The 25,235-nt window shown below is 46.0% G+C and overlaps 1 protein-coding gene across 1 annotated transcript in view; it reads right to left on the minus strand.

Moving 5' to 3' along the window:
* The window catches only part of cfap52 (cilia and flagella associated protein 52), a 30,310-nt gene that overhangs the window by 3,980 nt on the left and 1,095 nt on the right, over window positions 1-25,235 (minus strand). The window contains exons 3-12 of the mRNA XM_063201892.1: window positions 25,023-25,159; window positions 24,043-24,171; window positions 23,578-23,677; window positions 22,750-22,866; window positions 20,415-20,515; window positions 19,403-19,573; window positions 18,456-18,604; window positions 17,800-17,945; window positions 15,851-16,002; window positions 14,555-14,657 (exon numbers count right to left, since the gene is read on the minus strand). Of these exons, the coding sequence (XP_063057962.1) occupies window positions 14,555-14,657; window positions 15,851-16,002; window positions 17,800-17,945; window positions 18,456-18,604; window positions 19,403-19,573; window positions 20,415-20,515; window positions 22,750-22,866; window positions 23,578-23,677; window positions 24,043-24,171; window positions 25,023-25,159 (1,305 nt within the window). The remainder of the gene's footprint in view (window positions 1-14,554; window positions 14,658-15,850; window positions 16,003-17,799; window positions 17,946-18,455; window positions 18,605-19,402; window positions 19,574-20,414; window positions 20,516-22,749; window positions 22,867-23,577; window positions 23,678-24,042; window positions 24,172-25,022; window positions 25,160-25,235) is intronic.

Here is a 25,235-nt window from a genome sequence, read left to right on the forward strand (position 1 = left end):
CTGTTTCTTAAAGGCAATTAAAAAGTGTCACAATTTTGTCCAATGGGTAATCTTATAAATCTTAATCAGATTTTAAAAATATGCATTTGTGCTTTTCAATGTATGCTAATCATATGTGAGGCTGGCAGCTGCTTGTTTTGGGCAATGGGGGAACCGACGGCGGTGGTGGTGGTGGTGGTGATGACGCTATTTTTGGAGCACACAAAATCCCAAAATGAGGCGCCCTATACAGTACACGTCACACATCCATTCTGGTTATTTTTACAACCACCACTGATTACAATTTCAAACTAGCTGAGGAGGATGTCAGGAGGAGGATGGGGAGAGAGAGAACGCTCTCTCATCATTGTAATGTGGAGTCCTGCCAGCCCAGGGCCGCTGACAGCTTTGGCTGGGCCCAGGAAAAAGTTGTCTGAAAGGGCCCCCAGCCCAATACATACAATGTCATAAGGACCCAATTCTGGGCCACCGCTCTCCCTGGGCCCGGGCCAGGTGACCCCTTTGCCCCCCCCGCTGCCGGCACCCCTGTGCCAGCCTCTGACGCATGCATTATGGGTTGGTGTGTCTCGTTGTTTTTTTTTTCTTCTTCTTCTTTTTTTTTAGCTTCAAGGTCCAACACCAACACAGAGAGAAAAAGTGTCAAAGTCAACAGGCTTTGAAAATAGGCTTTTTGTTAAAGAAAAATCTGTGTGCTCTACTGCTTTATACTGAAAGCATTGAAGTGTTATGTGGACAACTTACAGATAGATCCCTACCACCTTAAAGTCTAAAATTAAAATTCTGGCTGATGTTAGATGATTAAATTACTGCAATATATTAACTCACAGCAACTAGCTTCATTCATACCATCTGAAAAGCCTAAACATGTATATTAAGGACCAATAAGAACTTGTTATTTGAAGACCTATACACATATTTACAATAAAATATTTATAACAAAACCCTGTTCCTCCCTGGACAACCAAATGAATAAACCTTCCTAATGGAAAATACTGAACATACAGCACAGTGACATCTATTTACATCACATGTGTCACCTGTGGATCGAAATAGAAATCTTCTATTTTTGAAATCATTATTTCATTGGCACCTAACAACAAAAACAACAAACCATAGCCATGGCAGTTTGGTCTAAGCAGGTTGACCAGTGTCTACAGCAGCATCCAATTTGCAATGCTCACACTGCCAGTCCTGTCTTATTTTCATTGTCATGACTGTTTGGAAGCTCCCTGCCCGGTAATTCATATGTCTGACAAATAGAAGGTCAACAATCTGTCTTGATTTCATCATCATGTTGGTTCACCTGGTGATGCATTTTTGGAGGCTCTATTTAGTCTGGACAGGGTGACCTGTGTCAACACAAACACATCCAATTTACAATGCCAATTCACACTGCCAATATTTCTTGTTTTCACATCCAGATCAATTACCAAAGAGCTTCCAAACAGTCAACATCATGATGTGCCTCCTGGACAACAAAATGAAGAAACAAGTTTTCTAGTGGAAAACAGCGAACCAACAGTAACATGTTAACTGCGATGGAGTGACCATCACTAGGGTTATGGTTGTGTTCTGACTGTCTTGCCAACGAGCCTGGCTCTTTGGTGTAGCAGTCAGAGCCCCAGTTTACTACCCTAGAAGGTCTGGGTTTGAGTCCCGGCTGGGCAACTCTACTCCCCTTCGCTACTTTGACTGTTTGCAAGCTCTCTAGGGATTGTGTAATAAATAAATACTCCTTTGCTTCTCAGGTCAACAAATCTGTCCTCATTTCATCTTCATGTTGACTGCTGGCATCATTTTCCAGGGTCTTTGGTAATTGTTACTTGCAGGAACAAATAAAATCCTTTTTCTCTTGCCTGGTTAATGGATGACATGGTAAATGCGTTACTGTCATGACAGCAACCTGTATGTAAGTACTGTAAGATGTGTGCAACCTCCATTATTACATGCCACAAATGACCCCTTTCATAACCATGTGTGACCAAGGTGCATTTTATTTCAGATTAACCCCTTAGTGCAGCACCTATGTTATAACCTTACTGTCACCAAAATTGTAATGTCTTAATCTGTTACTTAAGGCTCTCTGCACTGTCATAGCAATGTTGTTATGATGTAGTTGAGTATTTTCAGCAAACAGTGAACAGGCCCGCCGCCGACCCCTTCTGCAGTAAGAGGCTACATAACCAAGACACGGTATATATATATAAATAAATAAATGCACAATTAGATTCCTCATCAGACAAACATGTTTGTTTTGTGGATTTATCTTGTCTGGGAAATTAGTTCAGATGGCAGATGACGAATTTCTTCGTAATGATCAAGCTCATCCATACTACTGCTGAGGAGATGAGCTCCAAGAAATCAAAAGAGGACGAATAAAATAAAACATGACCTTCCCTCCCCATATCTTCCATGACAGAGAGTGTGAAGGATGGGTGACCCAAGCTTTGGAAAGATTCACTGAATTCACACAGTGTGGAAAGTTTCACACAGTGGTACTTTTTGATTCACAACTCTCCTTCACTCTTCTTCACACTACTCTCACAATCTCCCTGTGTGTTTCTGTGCAATAAGCCCCAGCCAAGAAGTGAAGGTCTGCTTCTTCTAAAGAATGGCAGCTTGTCCCTGGGAGCGAGGGAAAGATGGAGGGATGGAGAGAAAACAGGAAGGAGGGAAGGAAAAGAAAAGAAGGGAGGTATGGAGGGAAGGAAGGAGGAGGAGAGGGGACTCTGCTGTATCCAAGATAATAATGAACCTTGTCCATGAGAAGAAGGGATGAGAGAGAGAGAGAGAGAGAGAGAGAGAGAGAGAGAGAGAGAGAGAGAGGAGGGAGGGAGCTGAGCTCCATCCAAGATAATAATGAAGCGCCTACTGTAGTGCTTAGATGCAGTCGTGACCTTGTGGGTCTCTACACAACACCACCACTACCCACTACCTAAACAGGACTCCATAGGTTCACTAATATTTTTTTAAAAATAAGAATTTGATTGCTATATGGGATTTCTATAGCGGCAATATGCTACTGAAATGGAACAAAAGCAGTTAAAAAATAACCATGCTGATTCATTTTAAAGCCTTTAGGATTGCACCCTTCACAAAGCATGACACAGATAAACAGAGATTAATTCATATTGGGAACAGTGTGTTATAAGCAACTATCAATGCGAGTAAATATAGTATGTATATCAGTGGCACATGAGTCAACCCCTGGTGCATTTCACCAGAGATTGTTTCTAAAGGAAAGCAACAGTATCTCTGATTTCACTCTATAACCAACTGAAGTCTCGAGTGACCTCATTTGAACCTTGGAACGTGTAAACAAAAGCACCAGTGTACTGCTCTCGCTCCCTTTTGGCACCAGTGTCATGCTGCACCATTAAATCCTTGGGATTGAGTTTGTGAACATTCTACTGAATGAAAAAGAATGTAGTTTCACAACAATGCAAGATTCTAGAATTCCTGAGAATTCCACATTATACTCAATGGCATCTAAAATTCTTTAGAACTTTTATTCTTGTTCAAACATTCCACTCTATAGAGAGTAGATACATAACTATGACCAAAGGCAGAGGAAAATAAAGACACTTATCATTCATTTTCATTTTTAACGATACTGTTGGGGCAGTTGTAATTTGGACAAGAAGCTGATTCCAGTATTTGGCAGCATAATGACTAAACGCCATTTCACACTGTCTGAATTTTACCACAACGATTTTAGACCTAAGACATCTTTTAGGATAATATTGCCCTAGCATAGTATGTACAAAATACTTAGGGCTTAGGGCTTTTAGTGATTTATAGACTATCAAACAAGTTTTGACCTCAATTCTAAATCTCACTGGTAGCCAGTGTAATGACCTAATTGTTGTAAAGGCCATAGACTTTCAGTGGAAACAGCGCCCTCTACAGGTTTGACTTATGTAGACAATTTAGAATCCTTTTAATTCAGCCATTATTACACAGCAGTTTTGGGAGACGGTCGGATGAAACGTGCCGTCTGCCTATTCAACTTTGTGTTCGTTTGTGGTGTGCGTGGATGACAAATTGTAAGTATTTCCTGCCTTGTTTTCAGTTGTAGTATTGTTGTAGATGTTTGCAGATGTGTTTTCAACCGAATTTGAGTGATATGAGTGTCTCAATTTAGCTGCTAAAGTTAGCTACTGCAATCGTTTTTTGTACATGCTTTCTGTTGAAAATATCTTACTGTTCCTGCCTTACTTCGTTTTCTAAGAGTTATATTTCATTGCTAAACTGTCTGTAGTGATGTTATATTGTATATTTGAAGCCTTATGTCTAATTATTTCGAGGTTACAGTGTGTAGACTGTATTGCTACTTATGAATGACCAAGCATTATTTAGCGCTTGCTAGCAGCTTGTTGCAACTTCATTGCTAGCCATGAAGATTCATGCGTGCAGATCATGCGTGATGATCGGTTGCTGATGTGCCTTAACTATAGACCAGCAACCACTGGGTATTTTTCCCTGTTATCATTGCAAGTGCCATAGTCATTATTAATGGCCATTTTATTATAGTCCAGTGACCAGAGGGTGGTTTACCTATTATTAGGGGGCAATTTTCCCAGTGCCTTATTTCTTGCTATAATATTGTATAGCAGTGAATGTGTATTTAGTAATGTGAATATTATATTTAATATTATGTGTTCTGTATTTTCTTTGTCTTTTATTATTACAGAACCATGCCGCAAATGACTCCTATCCCAAATTACATGCCCTTATGAACCATACTGCAAATATGATCATACCCCAATAGAACCCCATTCAATGTGAATTGTCCAGTCTGAGTTTGACCCCCCTGTACGTGCATTGCTCTGTGTATGTATGTTTGTGTTGAAGAAGATAAAGTATCGAAAACTGAAGTCTGCCTCCTGCCTATATGTTCTGACCGACATACCGTGGCGATTGTCAATACCGGACCAGTCCTAAAATACAGTCCTACCCTACCCTACCTATAACACCTCCCCCACATTGAGGTCCTTCGAGCCGGATTGACGGTTACCGCGGATACAGGATGGATGAGAGACAGTCAAGTCTTCCAGGACGCCAGACGCGCCGACCCAGCCACCTGGAGGACTTTGTGGTGAATTACAACACCACCAGACAAAAAGATACATACACCAGCTATACAGAGCATGCACAGAGGTTGGTCGAAGAGGATGAAGTGCGCCCCCTACAACAATTTGATGGCAATGCACTCACATCAGCCTCCATTCGACCACCATCGCCAGAAACCTCTAACCCCCTGATGCTTCGTGAGGAGTTGGATAAGCTAATCACTGAGTTAGGAGCAATAGGAGCTGGTCAAGACATTCGCCTTGTTCGTCAGCTCCGCCAGAGTCTGAGACAACACGCTGTAAGTAGCAGCAATTACCTATTCCAGAGTGACCAGGTAATAGAAGACAAAGAAGTAGAACTGCTAAGTCCAGCGAGTGTGACCCCACGACGGATAGCTGAACTACAGTCCCTCAGCTCACCCCGTCATCACACCTCCGCATTTGAGACTGACGACACCTTGTTGATAGACGTCGACGCTCCGCCGCCATTAATACCTCAGTCACCAACGGTCATTGTCAACATGCCTAACACTGCACCTCAGCCTCCTAACCAGTCTGACGCCATCCAGCCTCACCCCCCACCGTCTACAGTAAATCACCTTCAGCCGCCATCAGTGAACCAGGTGAGTCAGCCACCGCAGCACCCTCAGCATGGGCAACCGTCTCAGGCACCTGACTCTACTGCTGCCCAATCAGACTCACTATCCAATCCAGTGATGGCATACTTGGAGAAGGTGATGAGCGAGCTACAGATGGTGAAGGACAAAATTCACGCACTGTCACCAGTGCAGTCTCCTAGATCCCTGGAGCAGGATACCAGATCACAGCCACAGCAGGCTCCAGTGCATCATTTTCCTGCCCCAGCAGTCATCCCTACGGTGAATGCTACCTCACTGCCACAAGCACAGTTGACTGCCTCTCTACCTCATGTTATCGCACCACAGCAAGTGGCGGCTCAACCTGTGTCGCAGTCCCTCCTGCTGCCGCCTCAGAGTAGTTTACCAGCAAGCTATGGTCCCAGTTATCAACAGTTCAGGAATGCAGCGGGAGCAGTTGGTCAACCAGTTCATTCCCAGTTTCAGCAGCCAGCATACTCTACATATGCTGGACGGCCACCTCCAGTACCCTCATTCGGCAGGCAAGCTCCATTGCAGCCAAATCCTCCTGCACTTCAACGCCAGCAGTTGCCGTTGGGAGTGCAGACAAGGGAACTTACCTACAAGGGACCAAAGCCGTCCATTCCCGACTTCATCCATAAAGACCCAATCGAGTTTCTTCAGCTCAAGATATCATTGGAGAATCTTCTTCCTGCCAACAGCACAGAGCTGTTCTGCTACCAGATCTTGAGGGATCATCTGCTGCTGGAAGAAGCCCGCCTAGTAGCAGATTCGTATCTGCATTCGCCCACTCCGTACACCCACACCATGGCGGCGTTGACGGAGAAGTATGGGCAACCCCACCAGCTCGCTTTGAACAACATAGCCAAGGTCATGGATGCTCCTGACGTCCGCCGAGGTGACTTTGCCTCATTCGAGCGATTTGCCCTCCAAATCAGTTCATTGGTGGGTATGCTGAAGACGTTGGGTCCAGAAGGTGAAGCTGAACTTTATTGTGGATCCCATGTAGCCCGTCTACTCAGCAAGTTGCCTCCAGAGCTAAGGGCAACGTTCAAGCGGCAGATGCACTACAAACCTGGCAATGTTCACACCCTGTGGGAGCTAGCGGAGTGGCTGCGGACGGAAGTCTGGTACCAGGACCCAGAAGGGGTGCTCAGTGGCCCAGCCGGCAAAGAGCAGCAGACTCGCAAGGGAGATCGGAAGAAGGACTCCCGATCCAGCAAGTCTACCACAGTTCTGCACAGTGGAAAGGACACCACGAGCAATGCGCCCGCAGAGCAAAGTAGCACATCGGCCAAGGCTAAGAATGGCAAGTTCAAGGCTTATTGTCCCTACTGCGACAATGAAGAACATTTTCTTAGCAAGTGTGCAAAGTTCCAGGGTCTCAACACAGACCAAAGAATCCAGTGGATCCGGGATAAGCACAGGTGTTGGCGCTGTGGTAGGTCCCACCAAGCAGCACAATGCACTTTGAAGAAGCCATGCGGCCTCTGCCAGAACATACACCTTCAAGTGCTCCATGAGGTGAACCAGAGGTCATCAAAGAAGGCTGAAATGGTGCCTGCTGCTACTACGGAGACCCTGTACCTGGATCAACCTAGAGACAACCAGAGAGTTCTTCTGAAGGTCATTAAGGTGCGACTTCAGCATGGCAGCCGCAAACTCGACACGTATGCAGTTCTCGACGATGGTTCTGAACGGACCATTCTTCTCGCAGAAGCAGCAGAGAAGCTTGGACTGCAGGGCAGCCCTGAAGACCTGGCATTGAGGACCATCAGGCAAGACATTCAGACACTCCATGGTGCATGTGTCTCGTTCACTGTCTCGTCAACAGCTTGGCCTAAGAAGCGCTTTCAGATAAAGCAGGCCTTTACAGCCAAAGCCTTTGGACTGTCCACTCACTCCTACCCTATGGAGTCCTTGAAGCGGAAATACAGGCACCTGGAGAGTGTGCCCATCCAGTCCTTCACCCATGCCAGCCCTCTACTGCTGATTGGTGCAGACCATCCTCACCTCATAACGCCTATTGAGCCAGTGAGGCTGGGACCTCCAGGAGGGCCTGCCGCCGTTAAGTCCAGGCTCGGGTGGGTGTTACAAGGACCAGCAAGTGTCTTGGACCAGAGGCTGCAGCCAACAAGTTGCCAGTTCACATCTGTGGATCCCATAGCAGCTGAGCTACAGAGGAACGTGGAAAAGCTATGGCAGTTAGAGGTCCTGCCACCACGGAATCCCAAGCTCGTCACCCGGTCCAGAGAAGATCAGGCAGCCATCGCACTCCTGGAAAGCAAGACTGTGCGCACCGACATCGCAGGCACTCTGCGCTACGCCACACCCTTGCTGAGGAAGAAAGGCATGCCTACTCTTCAAGCCCCAGTGGATGCAGTGATGCCTCAGCTCCGAAGTACGGAGAGGCGACTGGTCAAGACTCCTGAGAGGGCTCAGATATACAGTGCCGAGATCCAGAAGTTAGTCGACAGCGGCTATGTGGTGCAGCGTCACAGCATTGACTTGGAGCATGACGCAGAGTCTTGGTTCATACCCCACCACATGGTTGAACACAACGGCAAGCATCGAGTTGTGTTCAATTGTTCATTCCAGCACAAAGGCCTGTCACTCAACGAGATGCTGCTACCTGGACCAACGCTGGGGCCCTCACTGCTAGGAGTGCTACTCCGGTTCCGCCAGCACGCCATTGGCATCAGCGGGGACATAAAAGGTATGTTCCATCAGGTGCGCCTTCTCCCTGAAAACCGGCCTCTGCTTCGCTTCATGTGGAGAGATGGGAAGACAGAGTGCCCCCCAACCATCTACGAGTGGCAGGTGTTGCCCTTTGGAACAACCTGTAGTCCCTGCTGTGCCACCTTCGCCCTTCAAAGGCACATGACCAACCACTGTGCAGCGGGCGAGGACGTGAGGTTGTGCGTGGAAAGGGACTTCTATGTCGACAACTGCCTTCATAGCACACAAACCCAGGGCGAAGCCAAACACCTCATCGACAAGCTGCGGTCTGTGCTCTCGGAGGGAGGGTTCGAGGTACGCCAGTGGGCTAGCAATGTGCCCAGTGTCATTGAACACCTGCCTACAGAGGCCCGCTCAGACAAGGTTGAGCTCTGGCTTGCCAAGGAAAGCATGGAGGTGAATGAGTCCACCCTGGGGCTGCGCTGGGATTGCCACACAGACGTACTTGGCTACAAGCACAGGCCTACAAAGGAAGAAGCACAGACTCTGCGACATGTGTACCGGGTCCTGGCCAGCCAATACGACCCGCTTGGGTACATCCTACCATTCACTACCCGAGCTAAGGTACTGGTCCAGAGATTGTGGGACAAGAAACGGCAGTGGGATGACCCTCTGTTCCCTGACGAGCTGCTTCAAGCCTGGAACAAATGGGTGAGCGAGCTCCCTTCCCTCTCACTGATCGTCCTCCCAAGGTGCTATGTGCCAGCAGAGATGGATCACCCAGACGTAGTGCGGGACCTGCACGTGTTCTGTGATGCTTCGGAGCAAGCGTACGGCTCTGTGTCATACTTGAGGTCACAAGATCCAGAGGGCAGAGTGGCTCTTTCCTTCCTGATGGCCAGATCGAGGGTAGCACCGAAGAAGCAACACTCTATGCCACGCCTAGAGCTGTGCTCTGCTGTCGTCGGAGCTCAACTGGCTAAGCTGCTACAGGAAGAGCTCACACTCCCCATAAGAGAGACAGTGCTATGGTCTGACTCCACAACGGTCTTGACGTGGCTACAGTCCGAGTCATGTCGATTCAAGGTCTTTGTGGGAACCCGAGTCTCAGAGATCCAGGAGCTCACCAGTCTGGAGTCCTGGCGCTATGTGGATTCAGTGCGGAATCCCGCCGATGACCTGACAAGAGGAAAGTCATTGGCCGAGCTTGCAGCGCCTAACAGATGGAGCCAGGGTCCACCTTTCCTTCTTCAGCCACCGGAGGAGTGGCCAGTCAGACCACTCTCAGCCGCAGAAGAGGATACTGGGGAACTCAGGAAGCCTACCTACTGCGGCCTAGCCACTGTGGATTCCAATCCACCAATACCTGATGCCAATCAGTACAAGAGCTGGCAGGATCTCCTCGATGCAACTGCGCAGTCCTTGCACGGGGCGGCCAACCAGGACGGTGCCCCCTCTGCTGAATGCTACAGAGATGCTGAGAGACTCCTGTTCCGAGCAGTGCAACTGGAGCACTTCCCTGACGAGTATCGCTTGCTGAAAGCAGGAAAGCCTGTCCCCTCATCCAGCCGGCTACTTACCTTAGCACCCGAGTTCGACCCAGAAGCGGAACTCATCAGAGTTGGAGGACGGCTGCGGAGAGCCGAAGGGCTAGAGTATTCAACTATGCACCCCATCGTTCTCGACCCAAAGCATCCAGCAACCCAGCTGCTGATCCTAGACTACGACAGCAGGCTCCGCCATCCTGGCCCGGAACGGGTGTTCGCAGAAATGCGCCGGACAGTCTGGATTCTACGAGCAAGAGAGGCCATCCGCAAGCAGCAGTTCCTCTGTACTGAGTGTCGGAGATGGAAAGCCAAGCCAGCAGTTCCTAAGATGGCGGACCTGCCTGCTGCTAGGCTGCGTCTCCACAAGCCTCCTTTCCACTCAACAGGCATGGACTGTTTCGGGCCATTCCTGGTCAAAGTGGGAAGACGGAATGAAAAGAGATGGGGCATCATCTTCAAATGCCTTACCACAAGAGGAGTACATCTGGACATCTTGACCAGCATAGATGTGGATGCATTCCTCATGGCCCTGAGGAGATTCATAGCTCGCCGTGGACGACCTGCAGAGCTGTACTCCGACCAGGGGACAAACTTTAAGGGTGGAGAAAAGGAGCTGCACAAGGCCTTCAAGGACATGAGTCCGGACCTGCAACAGACCCTAGCCCGGAGCCAAATCTCTTTTCACTTTAACCCACCTGCTGCACCCCATTTCGGTGGGGCGTGGGAGAGGGAGATACGGTCAGTGAAGGCAGCCCTCTACACGACCGTCGGCTCTCAACCAGTGACTGAAGAGGTCCTTCGGACTGTGCTGGTGGAGGTTGAGTGCATTCTGAACTCGAAGCCCTTGGGGTACGTCTCCTCCAACGTGGCAGACCCTGACCCTGTCACCCCAAGCCTGCTTCTCATGGGGCGGCCCGACAGCGCTCTCCCGCAAGTGGTGTATCCTGAGTCGGAAGCCCTAAGCAGACGCCGTTGGAGGCAGAGTCAGATCATCACGGATCACTTTTGGAGGAGCTTCATCCGTCATCACTTACCGACCATGCAGATCCGTCAGAAGTGGCACACTTCCTCCACGCCACTGGCTGCAGGTCAGGTCGTCATGATGGTGGATCCGCAGCTCCATAGAGCTGCTTGGCCGATTGGGAGAGTCGTCAAGGTCTTCGCTGGTCAAGATGGGCTCATCAGAACCGCCGAGGTCATGATGAACGACAGGAGCTTCACTCGTCCGGTGGCTCGACTCATCGTCCTTCCAGAGGTTCCAGATGGACAGACAGACAGTGTACCTCCCTCTTCGTGAGAGCCTTTACAATGAGCAAATATGCTTAGCATATTTGGGGGCGGCTGTGTTGTAAAGGCCATAGACTTTCAGTGGAAACAGCGCCCTCTACAGGTTTGACTTATGTAGACAATTTAGAATCCTTTTAATTCAGCCATTATTACACAGCAGTTTTGGGAGACGGTCGGATGAAACGTGCCGTCTGCCTATTCAACTTTGTGTTCGTTTGTGGTGTGCGTGGATGACAAATTGTAAGTATTTCCTGCCTTGTTTTCAGTTGTAGTATTGTTGTAGATGTTTGCAGATGTGTTTTCAACCGAATTTGAGTGATATGAGTGTCTCAATTTAGCTGCTAAAGTTAGCTACTGCAATCGTTTTTTGTACATGCTTTCTGTTGAAAATATCTTACTGTTCCTGCCTTACTTCGTTTTCTAAGAGTTATATTTCATTGCTAAACTGTCTGTAGTGATGTTATATTGTATATTTGAAGCCTTATGTCTAATTATTTCGAGGTTACAGTGTGTAGACTGTATTGCTACTTATGAATGACCAAGCATTATTTAGCGCTTGCTAGCAGCTTGTTGCAACTTCATTGCTAGCCATGAAGATTCATGCGTGCAGATCATGCGTGATGATCGGTTGCTGATGTGCCTTAACTATAGACCAGCAACCCCTGGGTATTTTCCCTGTTATCAGTGCAAGTGTCTTAGTCATTATTAATGGGCATTATCTTATAGTCCAGTGACCAGAGGGTGGTTTTCCTATAATTAGTGGGCAATTTTCCCAGTGCCTTATTTCTTGCTATAATATTGTATAGCAGTTAATGTGTATCGAGTAATGTGAATATTATGTTTAATACTTTGTGTTCTGTATTCCTTTGTCTTTTATTATTACAGAACCATACCGCAAATGACTCCTATCCCAAATTACATGCCCTTATGAACCATACTGCAAATATGATCATACCCCAATAGAACCCCATTCAATGTGAATTGTCCAGTCTGAGTTTGACCCCCCTGTACGTGCATTGCTCTGTGTATGTATGTTTTGGTGAAAAAGATAAAGTATCGAAAACTGAAGTCTGTCTACTGCCTATATGTTCTGACCGACATACCGTGGCGATTGTCAATACCGAACCAGTCCTAAAATACAGTCCTACCCTACCCTACCTATAACACCTCCCCCATATGGTATACCATAACTAATACTATATCCTTGGGACAGGCTGCATAAAGTCTCAAAATGGTTTACATTTACAGTATATAACTTTAAGGTAACTTTAAGGGCAACTTTCAGGTAAGCACTAAGCACAGCACCGAGGGTGAAGTCTTCCTAAAACAAACACTCATCAACAAACACACAGACCCTCAGCCCACACAGAGGCAAGACTACTATTATTCCAAACACTAAATCAGATCAGTCTCCAAACCATTTCCCCACTCCCCCACCCACCCATCCACCTTCCCTTCCTGTGATGCAGTAATAAGGTGAGGTGCGGACTGCCAAAGCCCCGTTGTCCCCAAGTCTCCACAGCTCCATTTGAGGTCTCGTGAATGGCAGGACAGGACTGGCCATCTGGTATAGCAGACATTTCCCGGTGGGCCCCGCACCCTTGTGGGCCCCTATTTTCAGAAATGTTTTTGTTCATCAAAATCAAACATCACAATTTTATTTATTTTTTTACATTTCTGAAAATAGGGGCCCACAAGGGTGCGGGGCCCACTGGTGAGTCAGTTCTGCGGCGCTAATTATGGGTTGGGGGGGGTCTTTAATCCAAAAGTGCCCGGGCCCTATTTCTCCCCCCCACCAATCCAGCCCTGGTGAATGGAGCACTGGGTTGGATGACTAACCCTCCCAAGCCCACTGGAACTAGCAGATGGTGCGGCTGGCAAAGTGTGGAGCCACATGGGGCCTGGACTGGCAGAGACTACTATATACACACACACACACACACACACACACACAGTCTCTCTCTCTCTCTCTCTCTCTCTCTCTCTCTCTCTCTCTCTCTCTCTCTCTCTCTCTCTCTCTCTCTCCCTCCTCTCTTTGTCCTTTTCTCTCTCTGAAAATCTTCTTCCCTCTTCTCATGCACCTCTCCATCTCTCTGTCCTTCCCCTTCTCTCTCTCTCTCTCTCTCTATCTTTCTCTCTCTCTCTCTCTCTCTCTCTCTCTCTCTCTCTCTCTCTCTCTCTCTCTCTCTCACTCTCTCTCACTCGCTCATCATTATTGGCTTATCCCCGTTCCTCATTCCTCAACACAGCATGCCACTGAAGACTTCGCCCAGGGAACAAGGTGTGCGTCCTTATTCTTCCATATTGCGTTCCAGAACGCCAGGGTCACGAGAGGAAGCCACTTCCTGCCTCCACATTATTATTATATTTCTCTTCTGAATGAACGCAATCTAATATTGGACTCCGCTCAGATGGCATTGGCCATCTGTACTGTGGGTACAGGCGTCCTGTCTGTTTGCTGTGGCAGAAGTGTGCAGTGCCTTTCCTTGGTTTTGTTTTTTTCCCTCTGCCAAGGTGTTTATGTTTTTGGTCGCGTTGGTTTGTCTGTTTGTCGGTCTTTTTTGTTTGTTTGTTTGTTTGTTTATCACCAGGATAACTCAAAAAGTTATGAACGGATTTGGATGAAACTTGCATGAAACTTTGTGGAGTTGTTGGAAATCACAAAAGGATTAAATTATGGTGGAGATCCAGAACACGATCTGGATCCAGGATTTTTTTTTTTTTTAAGATTCTTCAGCATTGCGGGATTGGACAAATTTTGACATTCCAGTTTCTAAATCCACAAAAACAAAGCAGAAAGACTTGAAAAGGGGTGTAGCATAGTTACATGTTCTATCAATCAGCTTTCTTGGTGGAAGCCTGCACTCTCTGAGTGCATTTCTAGTTTAATATTAACTAGTTTAATGTTTTGTTTTGTTTTTTTTTTTGGGGGGGGGGGGCCCTCTTGGCCTACTGTATATTTGGTCAGCAGGACAATGAAGATGGAGACAGAAAACAAGGGTTGGGACATGATGACCCAGGCCAGATTCGAACCTGGGTCCCCAACAGGGCAACAAATGGACAATGTTGCCCATACAGTATATGGTATGCCGTGTTAGTTAGAGGTCATGTACTCAGTATTTTTTTTCAAAAATGTACAATTTATCAATGATGAAGATCGATCTATGATCAACAATGATACATTCAGTGTGTATACACCACCCTCATTTATTCTCATGGCAGTGGATTAATGAAAACGAACTTTGACAGAGTTTGAAACATTCTAAATGTACAGTAAGCAGTACAGCACGCAGTATTTGACCTTGGTATTTGAAAATGTCTTGTTACGGCCCTGCGCGTCCCCGTGCATTACCTTTCTGTCGGTGCCGCTGGTGATGATCTGGTACTCCTCGGGGTGGTAGCAGACACTCCTGAAGAGTGTGTTGGCCAAGACCATCTGATTCCTCACGTAGCGCCTGAGGAGAGGAGAGGAGAGGAGAGGAGAGGAGAGGAGAGGAGAGGAGAGGAGAGAAGGAGGGCAGGCAGGAAGGAGGCCGCTATGAGCTCAGGGAATCTTGCCTGGTTACCACCAGACCTTGTAGAGAGTTACTTGTGCACAATCCCTGGTGCTGAACAAAAAGATAACGTATTTTACGTAACCAGATGTTGTAGATGATGTGTCAAGCCTGTGTTTGTCAGTGAATCTGAGGAAGACCGAGAGGTTGAAACGTCATTGCCAATGAATGAATGAATAAAAAGAAGAAAAAATAACTTAAAGAAGAAAAAATCCAAAGGAATGTGCGAACCTTTTTTCAAAAAATACCACCAGACCTTATCACAAGTGATAGTCTTTCAGATCGGAACGATTGTGTAGAACTAAAGGCAGCATGGGAGTGCCCAGGCTACAGGGAATCCATTGTGCCATCCCAAAAGACTGAATAGGAATACAATTGCAGCCTTGGCAAATTGAATTTACGTATTTTGCCTAATGAGATTTTTCTTTTCCTGTTGCATCAGATGAGGTCATGTCTGAATTAACTAATTGAGATGCTATTATTGTAAGTATTTGTTTCAGCTGCTAATGAAATCAGTGGATTCTGACTGTCACAACTTTTTCAAGAAGAGTTAAGTAGAGGTAGGAGAGCTGAGGTGCACCTGCATATGGTAGAAACTCTTTTCGAATACACGTATGTGCTATGAAATTGTCGATTCTAAGGTGCCGTTTCCACGTATGTGGATATTTTTAAATGTGGATTAAATTTTTAGGCGTAAACGTAACAAGTGGATGAAAATAAAAACATTGTAACAGGTGCATTTTAGCCCCCTAAATGGGATATTTTTAAAGCTAGATTTTTGACACGTGGATTTTACGTGCTCTGTTTACGTGATCTGTTTACGCCAAAAGCAATGCTTTTTCAAAAATATCCGTCTACATGCAGTGGTGGGTATACTATATTTGAGCATTCAGGTGGATTTACTGTATAGGGTATATTTGTGCTATTCTAAATAACGGATGAATCAATTTTCGGTGGGTATACTGACATCCCCGAAATTTTGAGGTGGGTATCCTGCGTATACGTGCATTCTACATAGACTACACCACTGGCTACGTGGAAACACCACCTAAATTATCTAAAAAAGGAAATCGATTAGTCAGCTGTCTACATACACAAGGTCCCATATGATGCAGGCCCCGTCCGAGCTGGCGCTGACGCACTCCTTATCGTTGCTCTTGATCTTGATGCAGTTGACAGACGCCTTGTGCTCCTTCATGGTCTCCACCAGCCTGTAGGTCCCCTTGAGGATCTCCCACACACGGATCTGGAATATAAGACAGACCACCAGAGAACATGTTAACGTAAAGATAAAGTTAACGTGAAGATGCACTGTGTAGGTCAGGACGCCTTCATGGTATGTCCCCTTGAGGACGCCTTCATGGTATGTCCCCTTGAGAATCTCCCACACACGGATCTGCAATAAAAAGACCACCAGAGAACATGGGAGAGTAACCACTGCGTCACATATTGCATTATTTGGCCTCGAGTTGGATTCAGTCAGGTGTGAAGGGAAAGGTAATGCATGTACTGTACGTGTATGTGGCATTGGTAATCAAATTCAAACACAAAATTCAATTCAAAACGTTTTTGCTGCCCCTCCAAGACCCAAGAGACAGCATGCTGGGGTAGCCATTGCGTATGTTGGCCTTGTGTCAGTCAGTCATGAGGGTACAGATGCTATTACTGAATGTAGGAGGATTGTGGTCAAAACTGGTAATCAGATTCTAGATGAAATTGAACTGAATCAAATTGAATGGAAGAGACAGAGGTACAACATCACAAACATAAATGCGGATTTCCAGCTGTAAATTAAGTTTTAAAATGTAACATTTTGGGCTGTGTCTGTGAAATCCATATTTCAATTTATATGTTTGTTTTCATCTCCGGCTACATACAGCATCAGAAGCCTAGCAATTAATGATTACTTGCTGACACATTAAGTTTTCTAACTCGGAGCTGCTTTAAGCAAGATTGTACGGATTGTAGCTTACCTACGACCAATTCATAATAAAGTGGGAGTCGTGGTGTAATGGTTAGAGAGTTGGACTTTTTTAGATCACAGGGTTGCAGGTGCAATCCCCACCCTAACAAATCCCTTCTTCCCCCTAATCCCACACTGCTCCATGGACTGCACCCTGTAATATCAGGGACTGCCTGTAAAGGGGACCTTGTAATATCTGTAAGGTGCTTTGAATAAAAGTGTCAGCTAAGTGTAATAACGTTTCTGATATGCTGTAACATTTTATCATATGATGAAACATTTCTGATATGACATGATATTTAGCAGTGTTAATTCATTCAACACCTCAACACTCATCGTGGTTATCATAGACTCCAAGTGTTGAATCAACACCTGGTGAAGATCACCCGGCCCACTCCTCCTCCACTGACTAACCTCTGCCAGTCACTGGTGCCGCTTCATTCAGTGAAAAGAACACAGCCCCTCGGAACACAAAATCTGTGGCAGTTTCAGAGATTGTATTGCCTCATCATGACTGATGAAACATTTGCTTTGCTTTCAGTAGAAATAGAATAGAATTCAGTAGAACTGAATCGAATCGAATCGAATCGAATCGCTACCTCCCGAATCGTAATCGAATCGAATCGTGAGGACAGTGCCAATGCACACCTCCCCTCACGCCTCTGTGTACATTGTGACTGGTGCGGTGTGGTGGTTAAATGTATCAACACAAAAGTGACAAAAGACATGCATACAATGCATTGACAAAATACCTTTTCAATACTGAATTCTGTTCAAACGAAAGAATAAGCCTACCACTATTAAATGAACACCTGGTTAAGATCACCTGTCCCTCTCCTCTGAGTGTTAAATGAACACCTGGTTAAACTCACCTGTCCCTCTCCTCTGAGTGTTAAATTAACACCTGGTTAAACTCACCTGTTTCCTCTCCTCTGAGTGTTAATTGAACACCTGGTTAAGCTCACCTGTTTCCTCTGGTTAATCTCACCTGGTCCTCTACTCTGAGTGTTAAATGAACACCTGGTTAAGATCACCTGGTCCTCTACTCTGAGTGTTAAATGAACACCTGGTTAATCTCACCTGTCCTTCTCCTCCTCCACTGATGATCCTCTGGCAGTCGCTGGTGCAGGCGATGGCCGTGACGCCCATGCGGTGGGCGTTGTCCACCACCAGCATCAGCCGACCCGTCTCCGGGGTGAAGATGCGGATCTTCCCATCGTTCCAGGCTGTTGAAGGTTTCACATTTTTAATGTTTCAACTGTATTTATTACTCTCATAACTTTATTATTACTGCTTACTTGTGACATTGTTATTGGTCCCGTCTACACTTCAATCTATGTCTAGTTACAAGTCAGTCCTAAGTATTTCCATGTCTTTGCATGGAATAGAGAGAAACGCAATCTCAATTTCCTTTTATGGCCTGTGCGTATGAAGAAACTGGCATGTGAGTTAGAAACTATTTTTCCACAATGCATTATTATAATAATTTATAAATGCTGAAAGGTGGGTGCCAGCGTCCCCCGGGGGCGATAGACCACGTAAGGGGCGGGGGGCAATAGGGGCTTTCTTTTTTGTATGTTTATTGAAGCATCTACAGTAGAAACGATTTTGGTATTTTAACACATAAAATGTAGTAGAATGACAGGTATCTGAGGCGGTCAGGGGGGAGGGGGGGGGGGGGCGTTTGAGAATCACTGATATAAGGATCTTATGTAGGCCTATTATGTGAGACCCACCACTGACAATGCTCCTGCCGTCCTGCATGAAGCCCACGGCGTTGCAGGTCATGTTGGGCACCGAGATGCGCAGCACCTCCTTAGACGTGGCCGAGTGCCACACCCGGATGTCCTCCTGGGAACAGGTGGCGAAGAGCTCCGACGACCCACTAACACACAGAGAGAGGCATACGCACATAAGACATAGGGGAGCATTCCCAAAGAACATGGTTAAGATAAGCGATACAAAGAGTTCATTTGTAAGCCACTGGACTTCTTCTAAAATAAGTTGATAAGATAAGAAGGACAAGGGAAAGAACATGGTTAACAGAAGAGATCCAAAGAGTTTAGCTGTAAGACTCTGGACTTCTTCTCAAAGAAGCTGATAACAGATAAAGTCTTTGGATCTCATGGCCTAGTAGATGGATTAGAATCAGGGCTTTGAATTAACTTTTTTCATCACCAGCCAAAATGGCTAGTAGATAGTTATCTTACTAGCCAAACACACACTCACTAATGGGTCAAAATTTGTCATAAGTATGTGGTAACCCTGCTGATAGCCTACAGGCATCATTTGGTTTAAATGAAGACTCTGGTGGTTTTTCCTGTTTTACCACAATACACTCCAAGTTACTTAACCAGATTTGTTCCTGGACAGTCTTCTTGTAGAGATGAAACTTGGAAAATGCCGCCCTCTGCTGTTCCTAACTAGTACATACACCAGAGGGGCCTTCAATAAAAAGGAATCACCCAAATGCAAGTGGCCTTTTGAACACAGATACTGTATGACTTCAACCAATATTTGTATTTTGGATTTGACTGTGTGTGTGTGTGTGTGTGTGTGTGTGTGTGTGTGTGTGTGTGTGTGTGTGTGTGTGTGTGTGTGTGTGTGTGTGTGTGTGTGTGTGTGTGTGTGTGTGTGTGTGTGTGTGTGTGTGTGTTCGCATGCATGTTTACTTTTTACTCACAAAGGAAAAGCCACGCCCTTCACAGCCGACTTGTGATTGGTGGAGAAGAGCTCAGGTTTGAAGTCGGTGTAGGCAAAGCGGTAGATCTGTGCCGCATCTGTGCCGACAAAGAACTGATGGCCATCTCCACGCAGGGTGACGGACGTCACACCTCCCTCCAGCTGCACACTCCTGGAGCAGAGAGAAAAAGGAGAGAGGAGAGAGGGAAGAGAAGGGAGGAGAAGGAGAGAGGGAAGAGACAGGGATAGAGGAGAGGAGAGAGGAGAGAGTGAAGAGAAAGGAGAGAGGAGAGAGGGAAGAGCAGAGAGAGGAGAGAGGAGGGAGGGAAGATATGGAAGGAGAGAGAAGAGGGGATGAGAGAATAGAGGGGAGAGAGGGAAGAGCAGAGAGGAGAGAGGGGAGAGAAGGGAGGAGAGAGGACAGAGGAGAGGTGGCAGGAGAGAAGAGAGAGGAGAGAGGGAAAAGGTGAGAGGAGAGAGGGACAGAGGAGAGGTGGCAGGAGAGAAGAGAGAGGAGAGAGGAGAGAGGGAAGTGAAGGGAGGAGAGAAGAGGGAAGAGGTGGGAGGAGAGAGAGAAGAGGTGGGAGGAGAGAGAAGAGAGGAGGAGGAGGAGAGGGGAGAGGGGGAAGAGAAGAGAGGCACAAGGAGGAGGAAGAGGAGAGAGGCACAAGGAAGAGGAGGAGAGAGGCACAGGGAGGAGGAGAGAGGTGAGGAGAGAGAACAGGAGAGAATAAAGGAAAGAGGAGAGAGGAGAGAGGAATGAGGAGAGCGGAGAGAGGAAAGAGAGAGTGAAGAGTGGAGGAGGGGATGGAGAGGGAGAATCAGGTGTGAGATGCGTGCCAATGAAGCGCGGCATCAAATCAGACTCCTCTTGTCAGCCTCATCAGGGGGTGAAGAGGGGGCTACAAAAACGGCTCCACCAGTATTCTATTCACTCATGCACCATATTGTAACTGAGATTTTGGTCTGAATGGCTCTGAATGCTCACTTTACAATGTTTTTTTTAAACTCACTTGAGTATCTTGAAGTTGCTTGAGGAGCACATGGTGAGCATGCCGTTTCCGGAGCCCACCAGGAGATCTCCTGTCTTCAGGATCTTCATCGCATTCACACCCTGAGGGGACACAAACACACCAACACTTACAGTACAACAACAACAACAACAACAACAACAACAACAACAACAACAACAACACAAATACAGTACAATATACAAATTGGTTACCCAATAAGTCAAATTTGAATCGTGACTACAATGTACTGTATGTTTTCATGTACAACCAGGGCTCGAGTTGTAGGGGGATGAGGGGGGATGCCATCTCCCCAACAATGAAAATGGTCTAAAATCATCCCCCTCAATGGAAATGGTCAAAAATCATCCCATCCTATAACAGGCCTCCCTTCTTCACATATTGTGTTAAAATTGCACTTTTAACAAATACATTTCCAAAATTTTCTCAGGGGAGAAACCCCCGAACCGCCAATAATCAGAACCAATCTCTGACCATCCCCCCTGCTTTGATTTTACAACTCGACCACTGTGTACAACAGAAACAAGGTACTAGAATTTAATTACACCCACACTTTAGATGAAGAGACCCAGCTTTGCATGTCTTCGCAAATAGTAATGGAACATGAGTATTCAAAGAACCTGGCTTAGTAGCACGCCAGGTTAAATTAACCTTGAGGTAGTGATAAATCATGTGAAAGAGGAGCCTGGAATCCTCATTTTCTAAACTGAATGACACATCTATTAGCAGGTTTATCACTTAAAGGACCAGTTCAGTCAATTTCAATATGCTGTTGTATTGCTCACGCTACCCTTGACTTGTCAGTACCCGGTGATGCCACATTTTTTGGATCAGCCCTTTCTGAGATATGAGCAATTCTAATGGGGGCAGCGTTTGTTTACATTTTAAAAAAAAATAACATAGGCCTACTCCAAATATTTTCCCAAAAGGTACCGTTGTTTGCTAGTTGTCTGACGATGTTTTATAACATTTTGGATGCTTTTGGGAATAAATAAAAATGTTTTTTTGAAATGTAAACAAAGCGCTGCCCCCATTACAATGACCAGGATCTTGGAAACGGTTGAAGAAGACGAAAAAAAAATCTCCGGTACTGACAAGTTCAGGGTAGTGTGAGCATTACAACTGCATGTTGAAATTGACTGAACTGGTCCTTTAACCCTGTTCTTGGAATAGTACCCACAACTTCAGCATGACATGCACTTAAGAAATGGCAAAAAATATATTTATTTCAGAATTTCATATAATTCAAAATCACAGGCCACCCAACACTCTACAACAGTTATGTGCATGAATATCGATCTTGCTTAAGAAGTACGAAATGAAACGAATGGGCTTGTCCCATACATACTAAGATGTCCATTAAATAGCTAGGATGAAGGGGAATAAATTTCAATTAGAGCTGGCCGTGTGCACCGCCAGCCAGAGATATGACGGGCGTAATGGGAACAGGCAGGTGAAAGAAGCCGTGAAAACTCAATCACCATTTTAATCGGCCCCCTGTCCTGTCCTGTCCTGTCCTGACTCCTGTCGATATGGACTACATGTCAAGCTGCACTACAAGCCTCTCAAGAATCAGTGGATAGGGTTAGGGTTTAACCTGTTAATGCCTAAAGCACCTGCAAATAAGGCTGCTGTATGCCTAAGCCCTTTTTAAGAAAAGTTTCCCTCAGCCTATATAAAAATGAAATATCTCTCTCTCTCTGAAGCACATAAAAACATGCAATAAGTTGCATTTAAACACTAAGACGTTCATCTAGCATTAGAATGTTTTCATTCAGCTCTAACATACCAAGAATTTTAATAAAATTGTCCCAAATGTCATAAGCCTAAATGTTGCGTCATGCAGCTCCAGGCGCCAGGGCCCATGTTGCTCAACGCAACATCAAGCATCAATGGGTTAAGATCCACCATTGTACATTTGCTGTTACCAGAATGGCAATGATCAAGTAACAAGTGCATTACTTAAGGCCCTGTGTTATGTCATGGTAGTGTAGTACTATGGTAGAAGCTAACTTTGCAATGACTACTACAGCGTGCCACAGGAGGTACGGCGTGCACTATGGGGCTACGGCCAGAGTTGTGATTTGTAGGGGGTGCATTGTCCCCCTTTTCTGGTTTTCATATCTCCATTTCCAATACATGATTTTACGGTTTAATGTAACTACCTCAGTCATGGAGGAGGATGGGGGAGAGCACTGGTTAATTACTCCCCCCTCCAACCTGGCGGGTCAGGAGTCAAACTGGCAATCTCTGGGCTGCAAGTCTGACGCCCTAACCGCTTACCCATAACTGCCCACATGCATGTAGGGCTGCCTACCTGACTGAATTTGTTCTTGACAGGACCACAGCTGTTGAGGAGGCGCGTGGAGAAGTTGACTTTCAGAATGTCACCACTAGTGGTGCCGCAGTAGAAGAAGCTGTCGTCTTCTGGGATCTAACACACCACAGACAAACACAAGCACGCACGCACGCACACACACACACACACACACACACACACACACACACACACACACACACACACACACACACACACACACACACACACACACACACACACACACACACACACACAAAATATGGACAAAATATGGATGGAATGATTAACCCATGTTCTCAATTCAATTCAAAACTGCTTTATTATTGGCATGACAAATGACGTATAGTGTAGACGTTTGTCATGATGCCAGTCAAGCCCTCATCCATGGCTTCAGGTGCCCATGAGCAAGGAATCCCAGGGATAATCCCATGTTAGTTTGTCCAGGAGGATTGGACTGTTGTCTCATGCCTCTTTTCCACTTTTTTTTCTGTTTTCTGGTAGGCCTACGGCTCGACACAACGCGACTCAGCCGCCACGCTTTGCTTTTCAAATAGGCACAACACAGCTCAATCGTAAAGCAAAAAGTGGCGGCCGAGTCACGCTGCGTCAAGCTGTAGGCCTATCAGAAAACCACCAGTGGAAAAGAGACATTATTCACTGAATCGGTTACTCTTCATAAGAGTGTAGGAAAGTGGAGTAGAGTTGCCAAGCCACCGCGGGACCACCGCCACTCAAGCAAGCCCAGACTGCCGGGAATACTAAACTGGTCCGGGTTTGAGGACCAAAGACCATTATTGCAATACAATGTAATATATTATCATTTACCTCTACACATTTGACGACTCGTTTCAGGGTGCCAATTTGGCATTCCGTGTGACGGATCTTCCTATTGGGCCGGTCCAGCTCCCAAACACGGATGGTGCCACTGCCAGGAATTGTAGTAAAGGAAAAAAGAAAAAAGAGAAATGTAGAGAAGAGACGTTCTCATAATTGAATAACAAAAGCAGTTCCATGTATCAGACAGCGACAACCATTCTCAGAATCTCTCGTGTTTACACTCTAAAGGCAGTTTCAGAAGGTCATGGTCAATGGACGCACCCTGAGGCAGGGGCGCTGCTAAGATTTTTGCCCCCCCCATGAAAGATTCAAATTTTGGGCCCTCAAAATGACGAATTATGTCATCAGCATCCTTCCAGGGGTCCTGTCAGTGCTGTCGGGCCATTAGAATCTGTAACACCTTTCCCCCCTCGCGGCACCAATGCCCTGAGGAGTAATGACACACATACGTACTTTCCACCCGAGACAAAGATGTTTTCGTTGAGGTTGGAGTACTGTACGGTCAGGCAGTGTCCCACGCTGTGAGCTGAGGCTGGGCTTCCACAGATGGCCTCCCCACTCTCCACATTCCACACCACAACACTGCAAGGTAAAGAATATAACATATTGAGGAAGTCAAGGACAGCACTCTTCGTTTTGTTTTTTTTGTGTGTGATGGTGCGATTTTGTGTACGTTCGTTTGTTTGTTCATTCATGGTGTGTTTCTGTCCACCAGAGGGCGGCGGTGCACTCGCTGAGCCCTTTGTGAATATTCTCTGTGAATATTTACGAAATAATGAACAAATACTTACAAATTGAACAAATACAGTAAGTTTTGTAGGAAAAAAATCTATTTCTTTCATTCAAAATGGGGAAGATCCCCAATTTCATGTATGAAAAGTGTAAATTTCCCAGCCATAATGAACTTGATGGTGGTGGTAAGTATTCATGAAAAAGGTAACATTTGTGAATGAGCAGCATGAATTCTGGAAATAAACTACCAAACATATTACACAGTGCACCTTTAAAAAGTAATTCACTGCCACCCACTGCTTGTGTCTCAATTTTGTGTTTGGCCTCTACAGGGGTGAGCAACAAAAAGTATTTAAAATTCACTTGCAGGACCAGTGTTTGATGCAAAACCTTTGCAGCCCGATGCATTACTGGTGTGATGTCCACAAACAAAATGTATGACTGAATGAATGTAGCCAGGTTGTGCCCTCCTAGTGACGCAACACCTTCAGCGTAGTCAGGCCAATAGCAATACAAATACAGTATAGTTTCTGAGCTCTCGAAAAATCTGTAACTCTGTCGGGAAACAAACAACCATTAGCAAACTAAGGGAGGCGGGTCAACCATGCCATTTGGGCAATGTTAATTGTTATGCTCTTGGTCAGACCAAGTCTCAAAGAGATTTGAAAGTCAATTATAATCAGGCTAGAATGAGTGGTCACCTTCCATCGTCTTGGCCACCAAGGGTCACTAGGTATTTGTCGTTTGGGGAGAAGGTGAGGGCCTCCACCTTGGCTTTGTGAAGCTGAAGTCTGGCGTGCATCTCTCGCTTGGCAAAGTCCCAGATGATGGCATCTGCCTACAGTTCACATTTAGGGAAGGTTGATTTTAATAATAACTTAATAATTGAATTACTCCTTTTAGTTTTCAGATAG

Source organism: Engraulis encrasicolus, chromosome 1 (assembly GCF_034702125.1).
Source record: "Engraulis encrasicolus isolate BLACKSEA-1 chromosome 1, IST_EnEncr_1.0, whole genome shotgun sequence".
NCBI classification, from domain to species: domain Eukaryota; kingdom Metazoa; phylum Chordata; class Actinopteri; order Clupeiformes; family Engraulidae; genus Engraulis; species Engraulis encrasicolus.